Source organism: Melozone crissalis, unplaced genomic scaffold (assembly GCF_028551555.1).
Source record: "Melozone crissalis strain CALT ecotype California unplaced genomic scaffold, PUWL_Pcris_2 ptg000023l_1, whole genome shotgun sequence".
Classification (NCBI taxonomy): domain Eukaryota; kingdom Metazoa; phylum Chordata; class Aves; order Passeriformes; family Passerellidae; genus Melozone; species Melozone crissalis.
The window spans coordinates 15,947,420-15,963,738 of record NW_026535801.1 but is presented as its reverse complement, the minus strand read 5'-3'; the positions used below and the strand labels follow the sequence as shown (position 1 = coordinate 15,963,738).

Sequence of the window (16,319 nt, the reverse complement as noted above, 5' to 3'; positions counted from 1 at the left end):
TACCACATTACTTTTTCCAGATAAATTTAGAAATCCCTGTTTTACATTTCACATGCCTGTTCCAATTCTCCTATTCAAAAGGTTAATCATGAAAGTATGCTGAACAAGTATAGATGTCATGAAGGTGGTTTGTGAAATCTCTGAGAATTTGCATTACATGACCATTTTGAACTAGTGTCAGTGTGCCCAAAATTAAAATTTAAGATTCAATAACATCACTTTCAGTGTCTCATTATGCTGTGTTGTATTTCCACTTTTCCTCTTTGCACTGTGCAAAAACAGATTTTATTTTCCATGGAAAATTACTAAATTTCAAAATTGTGTATGGATATATGCTTTGTGCTGTTTATATAGCCAAATGCTCTTCTGACTTTGGCAAGGCATATTCAGCAGATGGCTGGAGAGAGTCTAATCCTCTCCCTCCTGGCACAAGGAATGCTAATTACTATGTGCCTTGAGCAAAGAGCCTTCTAGATAGTCAGCTGCCTTTCCTATTGGGGCAGGAATGTCTGCTGGAGAATGTAATGGAAAGATCTCCATGAAAATTCCTTGAGGACATCTTTACTGTGAAAATTAAAAAAAATAAAATTAAGAAATCTCTACTATCTCCAAATGTCAGTTGGAAAAGAAATAGGCCTTGCTGGCAGCCTAATGCAGATCATACCAAGGATTCATGCTGGGTAGAGCTTGGGTTTGGCAGGATAAGTGGGAAGAGATTACAACTGCTTTCATCAAAACAGAATCAGTTTTCAGGAGAGGCAGCAAAGGATATCTCTGTCTCCTCCTGACACAGCCATCTCAGACCTGTGAAAGATGTGGTGGGAGGGTTACCAGATGAGCATTTGGCACTTCTTGTCTCATTATTTGCAGTTTCATTGAATTGACAGTGAAGCATTGCAGCAAAGGAGCCAGAAAGAGGTCAGAAAAAACTGCTTGCCCAGCATGGGAAAATCACTCAATGAAACCTGAGACATTCCACCATGAAAGTAACCCAGAGAGCTCAGGTCCTTCCAGAGCTGTACAAATAGGGAAGGCACCCCTAGTGCTGATCCAAGGTCCTTGTTTGCAGCTGCCTCATTTCCAGCAGTGACATGACAGGAAGCCAAGGGATGAGAAAGACAAAAGGAACAGCACTTGCCCTAGCACCCGCTGAGACCTGGCTGTCCTTGCCCACCTCCTGCTTTCACTGAGCCCTTACCTGCTCCTGCCCCAGCACTCAGCATGGCAGTGAGTGTGAAAGGTGACCTGGCCACAGCAGCGATTCTGCTGTGGGGCTGCTCCTGCCCGATCTGGCCAGGAGCAGGGAAATTCAGAGAGGTGCTCACTGGCATCTTCACTGGAGGTGAGATTTCCTCCAAAGAAGAGCCTGAACGTGACCACGGGCCACAGAAGGAGCTCAGTGCCTGACCCATGTACCCACCTGTGAGTTGTGGTGGGGAGCCCTCTGGGCTGGTGGGAGGGAGACAATCACCCAAGGTCTGCTTTGTCTTTTTGTATTTCCAGCAAAGGCCTTCAGACCCAAACCAGGCAGGTCTTGGGTGTGGTGTTTAGCACTTTTTCCTGTGCATCCTCAGAGTCTTTTACCCAGGAATTTACTCTGCTAAACTGATTCTTACCAAAAAAGAATGCCCTTGGGCAGGGCATTCTTTTTTTGGTAAGAATCAGTTTAGCAAAGTTCCTGGGTAAAAGGAACTTACTGCCAAAGCCTGTCCCCAGAAGGCTGATGGCACTTGTCAGTCTGGAGCTCCTCTGTGGCAATAGGCCTGCTGGGAGAATCACCCTGCTCACAGTTTACGTGGCCAATACTGACATGGTCAGGCTGGTATGGTGGCATCAGCCAAAAGAAACCCCAAAGGCAGATTATCATTTATCCAATATATCTGCTTTTTAGAAATTTAAGTTGTTACCACCTGCTATTTACCATCTTAATACTCTAACATACCAGCTGCTAAAGCTTCTGTGCTGACTCTTTTCACTTGCCCCTCAAGACCTCATTTCTGCTCACAGCAGTGCCTGGGTAGCTCCTGGGCTCAGGGTCATCGCTCCTGGCCTGTGTCACTGCTGCTGGGAGCCCTGTGGGGCCCAGTGCCAGAACTGCACTGGGAGCAGCTGAGAGGCAAATGGGGCAGGCCAAGCTGTGGTAACAAGCTGGCAAATATGCTAGCTGCACACCCCTGCTATGTGAGCACATTATTTCCTCAGTGACCTAGTTTTATGAATAAAAAAGTCTTCCCTCTTCATAACCACAGTAACAGAGAGTTTTATTAATGTTTGCCACTATAAAGAAAAGGTTACTGTGTCTTAATTTTACTAGGTTGCTTTAAAACCAGTAAGATTTTCTGGAAGTTGGGAGATGGCTTGTGATCAGCTGTCAGTTCTATGTGCACGCTTCTTCAAGAAATGAGTCTGTAGGGATGACTCAGGCTTGGCAACAAAAGATGTTCCCTCTGTTAAACGGTTACCTCTGGAAATGTAAGGCTGTTTCTTCATTGCTCTCTTGGAGAAGGGAGGGGATGATAAGATTGCTAGGATTATGATCATGAATATTTTAAATTTGAGCTCTCAGTTCAGCTGCATGACAGCTCATATCAGCCAAATAACATTTTCTACCCTGACTGGATAAGCACATTAGTGCTTCCAGAACAGATTCTAGTTTTGGCTCTACAACTGATTGCCTTAACACATTTGTCTGTGACCAAAAAGGGTTCCAGAAACCTGCATTTAAATGTTGCTGGAAGACTATTTGTATCTTATCTAAGCCCAGACTGAGGGCTGTTACCATATGCCCATATCTGTAAGGGCTGTTCTCAAAATAGAAATAACTAAATTCACTTGAAAACTAGAGGGAGGGAGGTTTCAGGCGTGGTACCTCCTAGGAGGTAACCTGTGCTCTTTTACACTGGTCTGGCTGCTGGGCTGCAGTGTAGATAGGTAAAGTCAGGCTTAAAACAATTAGGCTGAAGAAAATAAAGTCATTCTTTAGCTGGCATTAAACAGTCTGACATTTTGAATGGAATTATTGAGAGGCCAGACTTCCTGAAGCAGAAGAATAATTGCATTAGTTTCTTGTGACTGTTACTTAGCAAAACAATGCAAAATAAATACATTGGATCACATTGGTTTTGATCTAGGAATTGTTTCATTATTTTATTGCAGTGATACTCCTTGTCTGCATCCATTCATCTACTGTTATTTCCCTCTAAAGAAGCAACCACCTTCTTTATTTAGGGGGCTTCTGGTGTCCACATGTAAAAAATGGGATGAAGAGATGAGAAACTGAAAGGTAGTTAATGTTGGAGCATTTCTTAGTCATAAGATATAGGTAGAATTTAAGAGAGAAAAGTAAATTAATTAATTTCTCATGAGAAGCAGTATTATAAATAATAATAGAAAAAGTTGGTTTTGAGCTATAGGTTTTGAACAATAAACCTGTTCTTGATAGTGAGGGGTATAGGAAAAGTAGCACTTTTTCAATCAGGTATGCTACAAAGATACTCCATGCAGGATAAAATAGTGCTGCTTTAATTTCCAAGGACGTCTTAAAAAACACGCTACATTTCCATAGTAACAACAAATAATACTGTGTGTTTAAACTTGTGGTTAGCTAGTGGGATAAGCAATTCCAGAAAACCATGGGGAACGTATGCTTATAGAGAAATAATGAGATCTTTGAAGGGTGACTAAGCATGAGTTCATGTGGGTGAAAGGAAAAATGAAAGCAGCGGGGTAAAGGACATAATTTCACATCCCCCAGGTGTGGGTTCTTGACATGACAATCCACATGGGAGGGCTGTGTGTGGCTCCTGTGGGTGTGAAAGAGGAGTATCCTCTTTCATGGTTGTGAGGACTTCAGTTTTTTTGTGCTCTAAAGATTTGTGGCTAAGATTTTTGTCCAGAAAATTAACATGAAGCCTGAGGGGTTCATACTCCATTGGGGAAAGGTTTTTTGGATCTTATTTGCATTTGTACCAAGAAGACAAAGCAGAAGAAGTAAGTCCCTGAACTATCTGCTGCATTAGGGCACCAGCAGCTCGAGTCTGGTAAAGCAGTAAAATATTGTTGGGTCGTGATCTTTTCTGTGCTTTGAGAGATTGAAAATTTACTCGAGCTTCCTTAGGAAGCAAGAAATTAATAGCAGAAATTATGCAAAACATTCATATGGAATCTGTGCATAATTTCAATGCAATGTTACAAAACAACTACATTGATGCTCTCTTTGAGAGATGAGTCGTGTGAATGACCAAATCTCTGACTAACCTCTAAGATTTCGGAATCCATAGGTACAGAATGACTGGCAGGGAGAAGCTGAAAGAGGATTTTCTTTGGTTCCATATAAAACTTATAAGGAATTTTGTTTAGAAGATCTTTGGCGTGGAGATCGTAACACACCAATCTGTGATCCATGTCCAATATTGCAAGTTAATTTTGTGATAAAAAATATATTTTAGTAACTCATATGTGTTGGGGACACCCTAAGGCTTTAGTGCAACAATTTGATAATACTTTGCACTGATTTTTCTTAAAAATCCAGACCATCTCTCTAGAGAAATGATGGTTAAATGTTTTAGGCTCTTTAGGTTAATCAATGCCAAAGCCTAGATACAGCATCAAATAGGAATCTTTTAGGGTAGCATGTTTCATGTCTGATTCATCCCTTTGCCTAATTAGGGAAAGAGCAGGGAAAGTGATCCAAATTTGTCTATGAAGAAAAGTCAGGATGCCTAATTGGATATAACAGTTTCTGGGGCTTTTTCTGCCTGTTTCGTAGAGCTGCATTTTTTGGAAACACCAGGATTTTCCTCATGTGATGAACATTGCCACTTCTCAGCACTTTTACCTACCTTTTACAGCACGGTATGACAGCAGTGATGACAGCAGCAGCAGCAGCACAGGTGTCTCTCTTGAACACAAGACTGTGTACCTGAGCAGCACCTCAGCACCTGCCAATTATTGAAGGAACAATATTTCTATTTTGGGGTGAGCATTGGAAAAGCGACTGTAACACCTTTAAACGCTGTGTGTCCACACCTGTGAACCATCTTCCAAGCAGCAGTAGCTATAGATAGTGAGTTACTTTTCCCAGTGAGGTTTAGTAGCTCAAGTGTGTGTTGTACTGGCCTGGCCATATTCCTTCTGCTTCTTAGGCAAATGCAGCCTTTCTCTTCAGGGCCTCTCTGTGCTAAAAGGTATTTTCAACTTCAGTCTCATGAAATTTTCACCTACCACTTGGGCTTACACGCTGCAATCATTGAGAGCCTGGTCCTGTCTACCAGGAGAGGGAATGAGCTATTAGTGTTAGTGTTGCCTCAGGAACAAAAGGGGGGCACAAGAAAAAATGGGTTTCTGTTGGGCATGAATGAATTTATTCTGGGAAGGAAGAGGATTTGCTTAGCGACTCTAACCATGAGCTTCTGAAACAGCCTTCCAGAGGCAGTAGAAGGACAAACTCCCCAGTTAATCTTGAAGGTAGTGTATGGATGGAACTGTGCAGTGGAATAGCTGGGGGCTGGACTTGATTCCAGAAATCTCTTGCAGTCCCCTTCATCCCTGCACAAGTGTGTCGGGGAATGAGTGATGACATCATCCCTCCCCTTTCCAAAGCTGCACTGGAATAGCTGCAATCTAGCTTTTTTAGAACCTACCACTTGGAAATGTTTGATCAGCTATGGCAAGAGCTTGGGATGTAGACTCCATGTATTTTTTTTGAAGGATATATAAATCAAAGTACATATCTAAGTAAGATTTCCCCTGCCACCCCATCTTACTTTCTTGACACTATTTTTACATTTTACCACACAAGAGTGAAACAAGCTAGCAAGAAGCAGGCTGCTGTCACAGCCAGAGTTAGAAGTGCTTGCTTATTAGAAGAGCAGCCTTTTTTTTCCCTGCTGGTGGCATATGTTTTACTTGCTAAGTATATCTATATGAGAGGAGTTGACAAATGTGTTCTAAGTAGCCTCATTGACCAACATGTTTCTGCTGCTGTTCTCTCTCTCATTAATAATTTGGACAATATGGTGAATAATTGGCATTTTTAGTATGAGAATATCAACTGTCACTGCAGCGTCTTGTGTACAATTTCTTACATGCACTTGCTTAAATGCTGCTGAGGAATCCTACTAAACAGCTTGTAAAATCCTTTGGCTTTGAAGGCTTAGTTAATTATACAGGAGGACACAGTGAATTAATTCTGAAATTAGTCTAGCACATTTATTCAAAATAATTTTTCCTGCATCCAGAATTAAACGATTTATTTCAAATTTCACCTGGATGCAATTTGAACTGCAATTAATAAACCCTCTGACCCATTTGCTATTAGCAGCACAGCCGTGTTCCCTTTCCTTCCCTGCTGAACACTGGTAAGATATATTCTTTTATCATTTTACTTTCTTCTTCTTTACTTTCTTGACCTAACATTAATATTTCACAGTGTTAAGGGGAGAGGGCTGGCAAGAGGGCTATCCTAATTACTGTGTATATTCTACCCTGGAGTGCTGGAACACACAGTACTCACAAAAGAGTTCATTTTTGCAATACTACTGGTGAGCAGAGTTATTAATGAAGATGTGCACCCAGATCTCAACAAATAAGTGACAGTTCTTAAGGAAAAGTGACATTTTTTCCCTGTATTTTATTCTATAGAATTGCTGTGTTTAAAATAGTTCTGTGCCGAATATTGTACATAGTTCCACTACTGGACATAGATGGGAAAACTGGTCTTAGGGCTCTGTGGAACTAGGAAGTAGCAGGAGAAAGCTCTTCCTCTAAAGTGTATGAGGTTGAAACAAAGATGGAAAAGTGAAGGGTAATGGAAACCCATTTCTGTTAGATCTACAGTTTGGAAAGATGTCTGCTTCTGAACAATCTAGAGCCCGTGCTCTGTTTCCTGAATCTGTCTTATGTGTTTCTCACATTACTGTATCACTTAATGCTTCCCTGCCCCCTCAGTTACTGAAAAGTATTTAAAGAGGCTAAAATAAACAGAATAAATGAAAACTACTGATTTTTCTGACTAAGAGCTGTGTTGTTGCTGCATTGTTAGGTGGCGGGATGTGTAGCAAGAAATGGTCATATCATTACAAAAAATTCTAACAGCAATATTCCCTTTCACTCTACCTACTGAGGAGCTCTTTAAGAATAGCTGAACGTGGCGAATTGGTGAGTATTCAAATATGAATGATTAAAACCAGTTATGCTAATGTAATGCATTGTTCATTGCAATTACCAGGTTTCTTCTCAGTATAAATTACCCATACTTACACTGCATATGATACAAAGTAAGGAAATATGGGTGGCATGAAGCTTCAGTACAGCTTTGTCTTCACTGTTAACCCCCTGTTGAGAAATAGAGAATGGCTACCACCCTCTTTGCATGCAGATTACAGGCTGTGTGCATTACTTACCTGCCAGCTAATGAGGTTCTATTGTTCAAAGTCCCCCGTGTAATTACCACTTTTTAGACTTGCAGCATGCTTGGTACCCCTCCTAGAGCTGTTAGATTTCTTCTGTTATTTACAGCATTGGCTGGGCTATTTGCTATTGCAAATAAAAAGGAAATTTCTCTTGATGGGGGTCTGTCATTTTGTCCTGTGTGTACAGCACAGAGCCCAGCAGGACCCTGGCTGAGCCTGCTAGTGTGGCAGTAATGTGAGTAAATCAGAATCAGATCTGACTTCTGCTCTTCTCTGGGGACAGAGTTCAGCAATAGCTGCTTCTGCCATGCTGTTTGTGCTGCCTGCACTCCATGGCATTTATACCTTTCATTGCCACGTCACTCTGGAGCTGCCCAGCTGGAATCACCTCTTATTGCCAAAGTGACAGACTATGCTTGTGCTTTACTCCTCTCTAATGATCATCACTGTTGTAAATTGGAGTTGTTCTTATGGCATCTTTGCAAAGACTTTTTGATAAACCATGTTTTCATCTCCTGAACTTGTCTTCTTCATATTCCATCTGCAACAGAAATATTCTTCTTTCTGTTAAAATGAAAACCAGTTTTTCTCTGTGGGAATACCTAGGAATATCCTGCTTTCTTATTTGTTACATGGATCCTTGAAATAAATATTAGATAAGAAACTAATTTTGAAATCTAGAAATTATGTTTATTTTCTAGTAAGATACTGTCTTATTGTGCTCACTCAGAAAGATCAGTATTATTTATGCTTTGTAAGGAACAAGTTCTTTAAACCCATATTTTACATAGAGATTTTCCCAGGACAAGTGATATGGTGCTTTTTTCAGGTGACATCAGAAAAGGCATTTGATTGTGTTGGAAGTTTGTGATCTTTATGGCTGGGTTAACAGAATCTGGACCAACATATTGCACCTGAGCATCAATATGAACAGCCAAGATTATAATCAGCAGTTTTGCATCTGAAGCCTTTTTAATTTGAATTGTGACACCACGAAATTTCATCCTGTGTGCTCACTGCCCCCCACCCTGAAAAAGGAGGAAGGAATTGGAAAGCTCTGGGCAATCATCTGAAGTTGTGATGTAAAGTCTATTTAACACCCTGATGGAAAGCATGTGTGTACCTTACATGGTACACATTTGCTCCCCAGCCAGTCTTGAAGCTCCAGCTGTCAGCTGTTTTCTGTGTATTTCTGACTGAGATGTTGCAATTTCTTTCACTGGATACAGATGCTGCAATAATCCATGCTTCTGGTATTTTGTTTTCAGACATCTGCACTGCAATATCTCTGGGATTATTTCATAGCATCTTTCAAAGTTGAAAGCAAGTTCAAAAAAAACCCAAACAAACAAACCAAACAAAAAGCAGCTGTCATTTGTAGTAGGACACTTCATTTTGGGCTGATTATGCTCTGTGAACTGCATATGACCATCTGAAGGCTTCTAGCAGGTTTATGAGGCACAGCTTGAGTTAGATGTCCATCAGGGCTTTGGAGAGTAAGCACGCATGCTTTAGATGGTTCTTCAGGTGATTGTTTCTGCTGGAGGCTTGTACACGAGTTAAATGTAATTCAGGTACAAAGATTTTCTTCAGAAAATCTTTGGCCTACACCACATTTGTACAAAAAGGAAATAATTTTCTACCCTCAAAATCTGGCTGGCAAATTCAGGACCAAAGAGTTTCAGAGAGCAGGTGTTTCCAGTGTTCATTGTTGCTAGACTTCTTTCTTGTGTGTGGTGAAAGTTTCTGGATTTTTTTTTAATTGCATGGTCATTCTACTCTTTTTCTCTTTGATAATAAAATATTTTCTAGAATTGTATTTATTTTAGATTTGAATGCACTGACATAACTGATCCTTTGTTCTGTTTATATGTTTATGGGGAGAAACATGAGCTGCTGTTTTTTTGAAATATTCTAGTGATATCTAATGATGAGGAACACCTGGGCTGGGTGGGCTGCATGGAAAATGCCTGGAAATGTGAAATTTAAGGAAGACCATTTTATGTAGAAAATGGGTATAGCTTTCTCATTAGACCTAGACAACAGTGAAATCCCAAGGCACATTTTATATTTTTTTTACCCCTGGCAATACCACGGATCTGTCTTTTCAAAGTGTTTGTCTGCTGCTACACACCTAGATTTTGAGTTTCCACAAGCAGCATCTATTTAACTGGCATGATAATTCAGATTTAATTGTTTTAAAAACTAATAACACTACTCTTATGAAGTAGTCTGCATGGTAATGATCTGAAAAACTGTTTATACTTTTAAATTAACAATGATAACGAAGTCAGGTTGGAATGTAGAGAAATTATGTGAAACAGAACACTACCTATCTTTCTGGAAATCCATGTGGTATGCAGACTCAGCTTAGAAGGTATGAACTGACAAATAAAAAGCTATATCCAGACCAAAAAAAAAAAAAAAAAAAAAAGAAAGGAAACATCCTTATTTCCTCAGCAGCAAGACTTGCACCAAAATAAAGCATATCTGGTTTTGGGTATTAGAAGTCTGCCGGGCAAAATGTTTGCTAAGAAATCCATATCTAAACCTGTCTCTGAACTCAGGTTTTCTGACTCCTGAAGTCACAGTATGAATACAAAACAGATTCATCTTCTCATATCTCTTTGAAGTTATTTTTATCTTTGCAACTATTCTTCATCTTGGTGGTTCACCCCAGGCATGCTGGACTGGAACTGAGAGATGTTGTTCACTGAAAATGCACCAGTCCTTGTGCTTGCGGTCCAGACTGCCTGCTGCTGAACGCAGCACCGCAGAGTGGATTTGCACCAGGTCAGAATCTGACCACGCACCTCCCTGCAGTCCTCCTCTCGGTTTATTGTGCACATATCCATTTTCCTTGTAATATCTGCGCATTTTTGGCAGCATTTGGTTCTCACCTCCCCCCCTCTTCATTGCAGGGGTTAGTTAGCTGCAGTCAGTGAGGATGAGCGGGGCCCAGGGACCGAAGAGAACGCCGGGGGGATGCAAGGAGCAGAGCTGAGAGCCGGAGGCGTTGGGAGGGAGGCGAGGGGGGAGCCCGAAGCTCCGCACAACACGTGGAGTAGGGGCTGCTGGTGCATCCCTCTGCAGTAGCTGGGGACTGCCTGCTCTGAACTGCCTCCACTTGCAGCGCTGCCCCTGCTCTCAGGAGAACAAAGCTGCCCCTGCTGCTGGTCAGTGCCTCCGGAGACTACTCCGAACTTAGCTCAGGGCTGATGCATTTCAAAGCTATTTCACCCCTGCGTGAAAGTTCTTTAAAACAGCTCTCAAACCCAGCTGTCTGCAGCTGTGCCCACGTCAGGGGCCAGGTCTGAGCGCTACGCCTCGGGCAGCCGCGCACCCGCTCCGAGCTGCCGCTTCAGCCCGCTCGGCCGCGCCCCGCCGCCCCGGCCCGGAGCGGCTCTGCGTGCAGCTGGTGGTGCTCACCCCGCCGGCAGGCAGCACCTCACTCTGGGCTGCCCAGCGGGCGGCGGCACCCGCGGCCGGCGGGGCGCGGGGGTGACGGGGAAGCCGCGGGAGCCGCGTCCGGCCGGTGCCCGCGGGCAGCACATCGGACAGCGGCCGCTGCCCCGCCCGGCCCGGCCCGGCCCGGCCCGCCACGAGCGCGCGTGCGCGGGGCCGCGCGGCCGGGGGCGGGCGCGGAAGGTGCGCGCGCGCCGCCGCCCGCCCGCGCTGGCGCTGAGGTGTCGAGGCGGTGCCGGTGTGTCCCTCACGGCGGCGGCAGGAGCCGCACGGGCGGTGCCGCTGCGGGGACCCGCCCGCCCCCGCGCTGAGGTGCCGCTGTGTCCCTCGCGGCGGCGGCGGCGGCGGCGGCAGGAGCCGCACGGGCGGTGCTGCTGCGGGGACCCGCCCGCGCCCCCCGGGCACAGCCCGCCGGCCGTGAGGGCTGTGCCGCGCTGCCCCCCCGCCCCGGGGCGCTATGAGCCATGAAGCCGCCCGGCAGCAACTCCCTGCGGCAGCCTGGCTGCGGCAGCCGCCGCCGCCCCGCGCTCCTGCCGCTCCTCGGCCGCCTCGTCTCGCTGCTCCTGCTCCTCCATGGCTCCTGTGTCCCCCGGGCCCGCGCGGCTGCAGCCGCCGGTGGGTATGGCGGGGGTGCGGTGCGGGTGCCTGAGGTGTCCCCCGCGATAAACCCCGGCAACATCAATTTCCCTTCAACCGTTCCTTCCTCCCTTCCCTCTCCCAGCTTTGTGTACGTGTCTGTGTCGGCGTGTGTAACCCGGGGCTCAGTTAAGGTTTCCTTGCTTGCTTGCTTTCACAAAAGAGAGGGACGTGCGGTGCCGGTGCTGCAGTGTGTTGGGTAGGGATGCTGCCCGTGAGGGATGCGACACAAAAAGCTCCGGTGGGCTTTGGATGTGTCACGGTGCATGTGGACGGCGATCCGCTAATTTGTCTGCTTGGGGTCGGGTTTTCGGGTGTGCTTTGTTGTTTATTTGCACTTGGTTGCATATAGGTGACATGTGGAATGCTCTGAATGCAGTCTGTTTGTGCATCATGTTATTATTGTCGGTACATTGTCGTTGCCTTGTAATATTGTTGTGTTGTTACATCGCGTTGATTGACTGTGTTGAAATTTTAATGAAGAAAGATACAGGATTTCTTTTCAAAAGCTGCTACTGACGAAAAGGGCTCTTGTCAAAGTTAAAAGAAGTAGAAATCAATTCCCTTTACATAATAGGAAGTTTAGCATTCAGTGCACATGGACTCTGAATTCAGTGTATGTTAGCAACACTGGGGTTCTTAGCTTTTTGTAGATTTTTTTTTTTGTGAAAGAATTTAGCTATGCAAGAGGATGTGGAGGATAACTATATATCCCTTAAGTTGAGGATTTTTTCCTCCTGAAGGTTGAGAGGTATTAAAATATTTATAATCTATGCATATGAAAATGTAGATTAATGCAATTAAATAAATAATGTTCTTTCTGAAACCATTTTGTATGTAAAAAATGAATCAAATCTAGCTCGGTGAGTAAGCTATCTTTTTGTTTGCTTGAGTAATTAGTAAAATGTTAGAAAACTGCAAGCAAATATGTAGCTTTTTCATGGAAATAAACACATTCTGCCATGGAATTTATGGCTGGCATCTCTTTCTTCCCCAGGCCTGCACTGGAATGAAACAGCAAGTGGTATAGAGGAAGTACTGGCAGATGAAGAGAGTACTTTTCAACAGAGTAACAGCAGTAACAGTAAAAATAACAGCTACAGCAATGCAATCCAAAAAGAAATCACACTGCCTTCAAGACTAATCTATTACATCAACAGAGACTCTGAGACCCCTTACCATATCCTGGATACCAGGGCAAGGCACCAGCAGAAACATGACAAGGTAGGGTAAAAAGAGGCTCATCTGCACAGTTTTCAAAACTGTGATGTGAAACTGTGTTTGTTTTGATCTGTATATATTCAAGACTTAATGGTGGTCCCTACCACATTTTTTAGGAATTAAGGGAGTACATGTAATTAAACAAGAATGTAATTTCCCTTGTGTTAACTTAAAGATAATTATTTTGAATTCCAGAATGGTTCAGAAACTGAACTGTAGATAAAACAAATGAGAATAATGTGAGGTTGACTTGACTAATCAGTATAGATTCTGGTGTCTTCACTTTTGGTGCACAACCATCAACAAAATGTTTCTTCCAAAATAGCTCTAGACTGCAGAAGTACCTGCATAGGGAGCTTCTTTGGAATCCTAAACTTGCAGCATGAATTACTTAGCTCTGAGTGTGCCATGCACTACCTAATAAATGCAGCATTCGTTTCCTGCCACTGCATGGCCAGTGAAGACCACTGTAAATGTTGCCATTTTTTGTCAAACAGTACCTGCCTTCTTCATATTTTATGGCAAGATCCAGTATTACATTTTGTATGGATGCACCTAGTAAGTTTTTTTCCTCCTGAAATTATATGGAGTTGAACAAACTTTGGTTTTGGGAATAACCTTGTAAAGAAATAAACCTGTCTAAACAATATCACTTAGTACCCTTTAAATTAATTTCATCCCATTTTATAAGTCTTTATTAAAAAAATTAATTTCTTCCTACAGGGTAAAAGGTAAAGTGAAGGTAAAGATGATTTGAATATAAAGAGGTAGGGAAGAGACAACAAAGCAAGTCAGTGTGTATGATATTACTGAGGGACTTAGCCATAATGGAGTTCCTACCTATTGAATAGCATCTCTCTTGAAATTTTAGACGGTGAATTTAATGCATGTTATATGTCCTTATGCTGGTATTGATTATGTGCCATTTCAGATGTGGAGTTAATAAGAAGGCACTGAATAATCTTTGAAAAAAAAGGTTGAGGTACCTGTTTAATTTTTATTTTTTAATAGGAAGAAAGGTTGCTTCCTAGCTTATTGAACATGGATACTGGTGTGTGCCTTTGGATGCATCTCAATACATGAATGTGTTATGGTTGGCACAGAAAAGCTTTTTGTTGGAAACTGGAGCTGCTTAAGAGAACACTACATTCACACCTAATATTCTTTCAAGTGACTCCACTCTTTTAAATACACTTAAAACACTAAGGTCTTGCTGTTCCCCTCTTGGGAAAAAGGGATTTAAAAGTGCTTGCAGACTTGCTTTTGGGAATAATGCTTCTTCCACGTTGCTGTATGTTGGTTTGAAATCCATTGGGGACAATGTGCACCAATCTCTGTGCTTACCCAGCACTGCCCACCAGAACGTTGCTGTTCTTCCTCTGCCCTACCTTGTACCTACACATTGGAGTAAAGCTCTGCAGAAATCAGTGCTGACAGAATTGGTATTGATTTTCTTGGGCATGCTTGCTGCTGACTGTTGTGTAAAGTGGATCTTCTTTCTACTCACTGTGTCCCTTTTAAGCACAGGGAATGCTAATGCTGCAGTTTTTCCCCACAGAAGGGTTCCTCAGTCCTGGGCCTTCATGGAGAGTGCCATTATGTTGACTTCATTCTTCTGGCATGAAATTTCGATTGTTTTATATTTACTGTTTATATTTAATTGAAGAAAAGAGTGGATTATGTTCATTGTCTGGATGGATTTTTGTATGTCTTGCTTCTGGTCATCGTACCTGATGCCTTCACCCCAACTTGCATCTTGTGCATTTCCTTGGTATTATATTATTTTCTTCTGTTTAAGATTTGCTATGATCTTCTCTGTAGAGCAATAATCAAGGCAGGGGGAAGTCTGGAAGTTGTAAAAAGAAAACCCAAACAACAACCCATAAACAAAACAATGCAATTGATTGTGAAAGATACCCAGGGGTTGGCTTTGACTTGGGGGGGGGGGGATTCTTTTCAATACTGGCTTTTATCCTTCCCAAAATTAAAAAATACATATGGTAATAAAGATACATATGAGGTATATAAGATATATATGGTAATATAAAGGTATATGTGGTGATATAAAGGTATATAAGATATATATGGTAATAATCTGTGAGATTTTGATGTCTCTTATTGGTAATTAAGAGAAGTAGTTAGGTAAATAACTATTAAATAACAAAATATAGTTAGGTAAAGAAGGACATCTGTACATTAGGATTTTTTTAATAATGTGAAAAAAGTTGAGACAGTCTTCTATATGTATAGAGTGGAAAATTTTGAGGAAAAAATGTTTTTGTTGTTCTTTCACTGTTCTTGGGGCTATACATTTTAACCTCTATTTTCTTGTCAACCTTAATATGCCATTTATAGGCATATGATGTGGAAACAGTCCCTAACTATTGATAATATTCAGTAGACTCCTTTCTGTGGAACGTCTGTACAGTGGTCAGAATAATATGGCCTGTGTGTGGGATTAGGCCTGAATGCCTCAGAAATGCTGAGTCACTATAAAGGAGAGGGTGAGACTAGAAGAAATGATGTGCATGTGGGAAGAAAGAGATTGGAGAAGTTGGGGAAATATAATTATATAAAATTGTTTAAAATATTCTTTAAAAATCACATCCCAAAAGTAAGGGTCTGCGATGTTCTTCATGAAATGTTGGTAGAAATTAAACACTGCAAACAGTGTAGCAGAGAACAAAACCCCCATAAATAATAAGTTACTTTCTTAGCACTGATTTTCTGTATCCCCTTTTGGTGAAATGTCATCATGTTGAGGAGGTGTTTGTCATCAAGACCCTCTCGCATTCCTCCTTCTTGGAAAAAGCTTTTTATTGCTGCTGAAAGAAAGAAATGTTCACCATAGTTTTGACAAAGTGATCTATCTCCAAGGGGGCAGAGTTCTAGTATATACTTTATTTTAGCTTTGTGCTCTTAAAAAAGGAGATTTTAAATACTTGATGCTTGAAAACTCTGAATTCTGTGTACCTGTTTCCTCATAGTCAAATTAAGGCTTGCTGGTTTTGAGTTCTTCTGAAGTTATTTTTAGTGCAAAATGCTCGAAAATGAACATCTATTTATAAAAACACACTGAAGAAGCTCACAGGAATCCATAAAATTGATGAAGAGGTCTGAGTCACCTGTGGTCTTTTTAAGCTTCTGCAGGTGGAGGTAGGATTTTGAAGGAACTGTTAATCTCTTTATTGAAACTGGATGACTGCTTTGGTTCATTTTCACAGGCTACATACACAAGATTTTAGGAGCTAGCAGGAAGACTGCATGGGGCACAGCTTGTCACAAAAAGCTAGGAGCAAGTCCTTACAGTGGCCAGCAGAAGGAAAAATCCTGCAATGCAAGGTGTTTGAAGATAATAGGATTGCTGGAGAAACAGAGCCCAGGGCAATCTTAGCAGATTTTGAGTGGAAAATAACTCAAAATGGATTCATATGGAGGCTGACTGTATCTGCTGGAGAGTTTCTGAATCAGAAGTTTTCAGGAGCTGTAAAGAAGCCTTCTCTTCATGCATAATTATAAGCTGTTAATGTGATTTTTGGGAAGGAGAGAGGTGTTAGGAAAGCTGTTTTGCAGATCCTAAAGAGG

The 16,319-nt window shown here is 42.3% G+C and overlaps 1 protein-coding gene across 8 annotated transcripts in view; it reads left to right on the top strand.

Annotated features, from left to right (window-relative positions):
- Positions 1-11,304: 11,304 nt before the first annotated feature.
- Positions 11,305-16,319, top strand: part of ADAM23 (ADAM metallopeptidase domain 23) — a 66,048-nt gene continuing 61,033 nt past the window's right edge. For all 8 annotated transcript variants that reach the window (XR_008483128.1, XM_054278501.1, XM_054278500.1 and 5 more), the window contains exons 1-2: positions 11,305-11,492; positions 12,511-12,737. Coding sequence is in view for 7 of the 8 variants with exons in the window: in XM_054278501.1 (XP_054134476.1) it covers positions 11,342-11,492; positions 12,511-12,737 (378 nt within the window). In the remaining variant the exon portion in view is untranslated. The remainder of the gene's footprint in view (positions 11,493-12,510; positions 12,738-16,319) is intronic.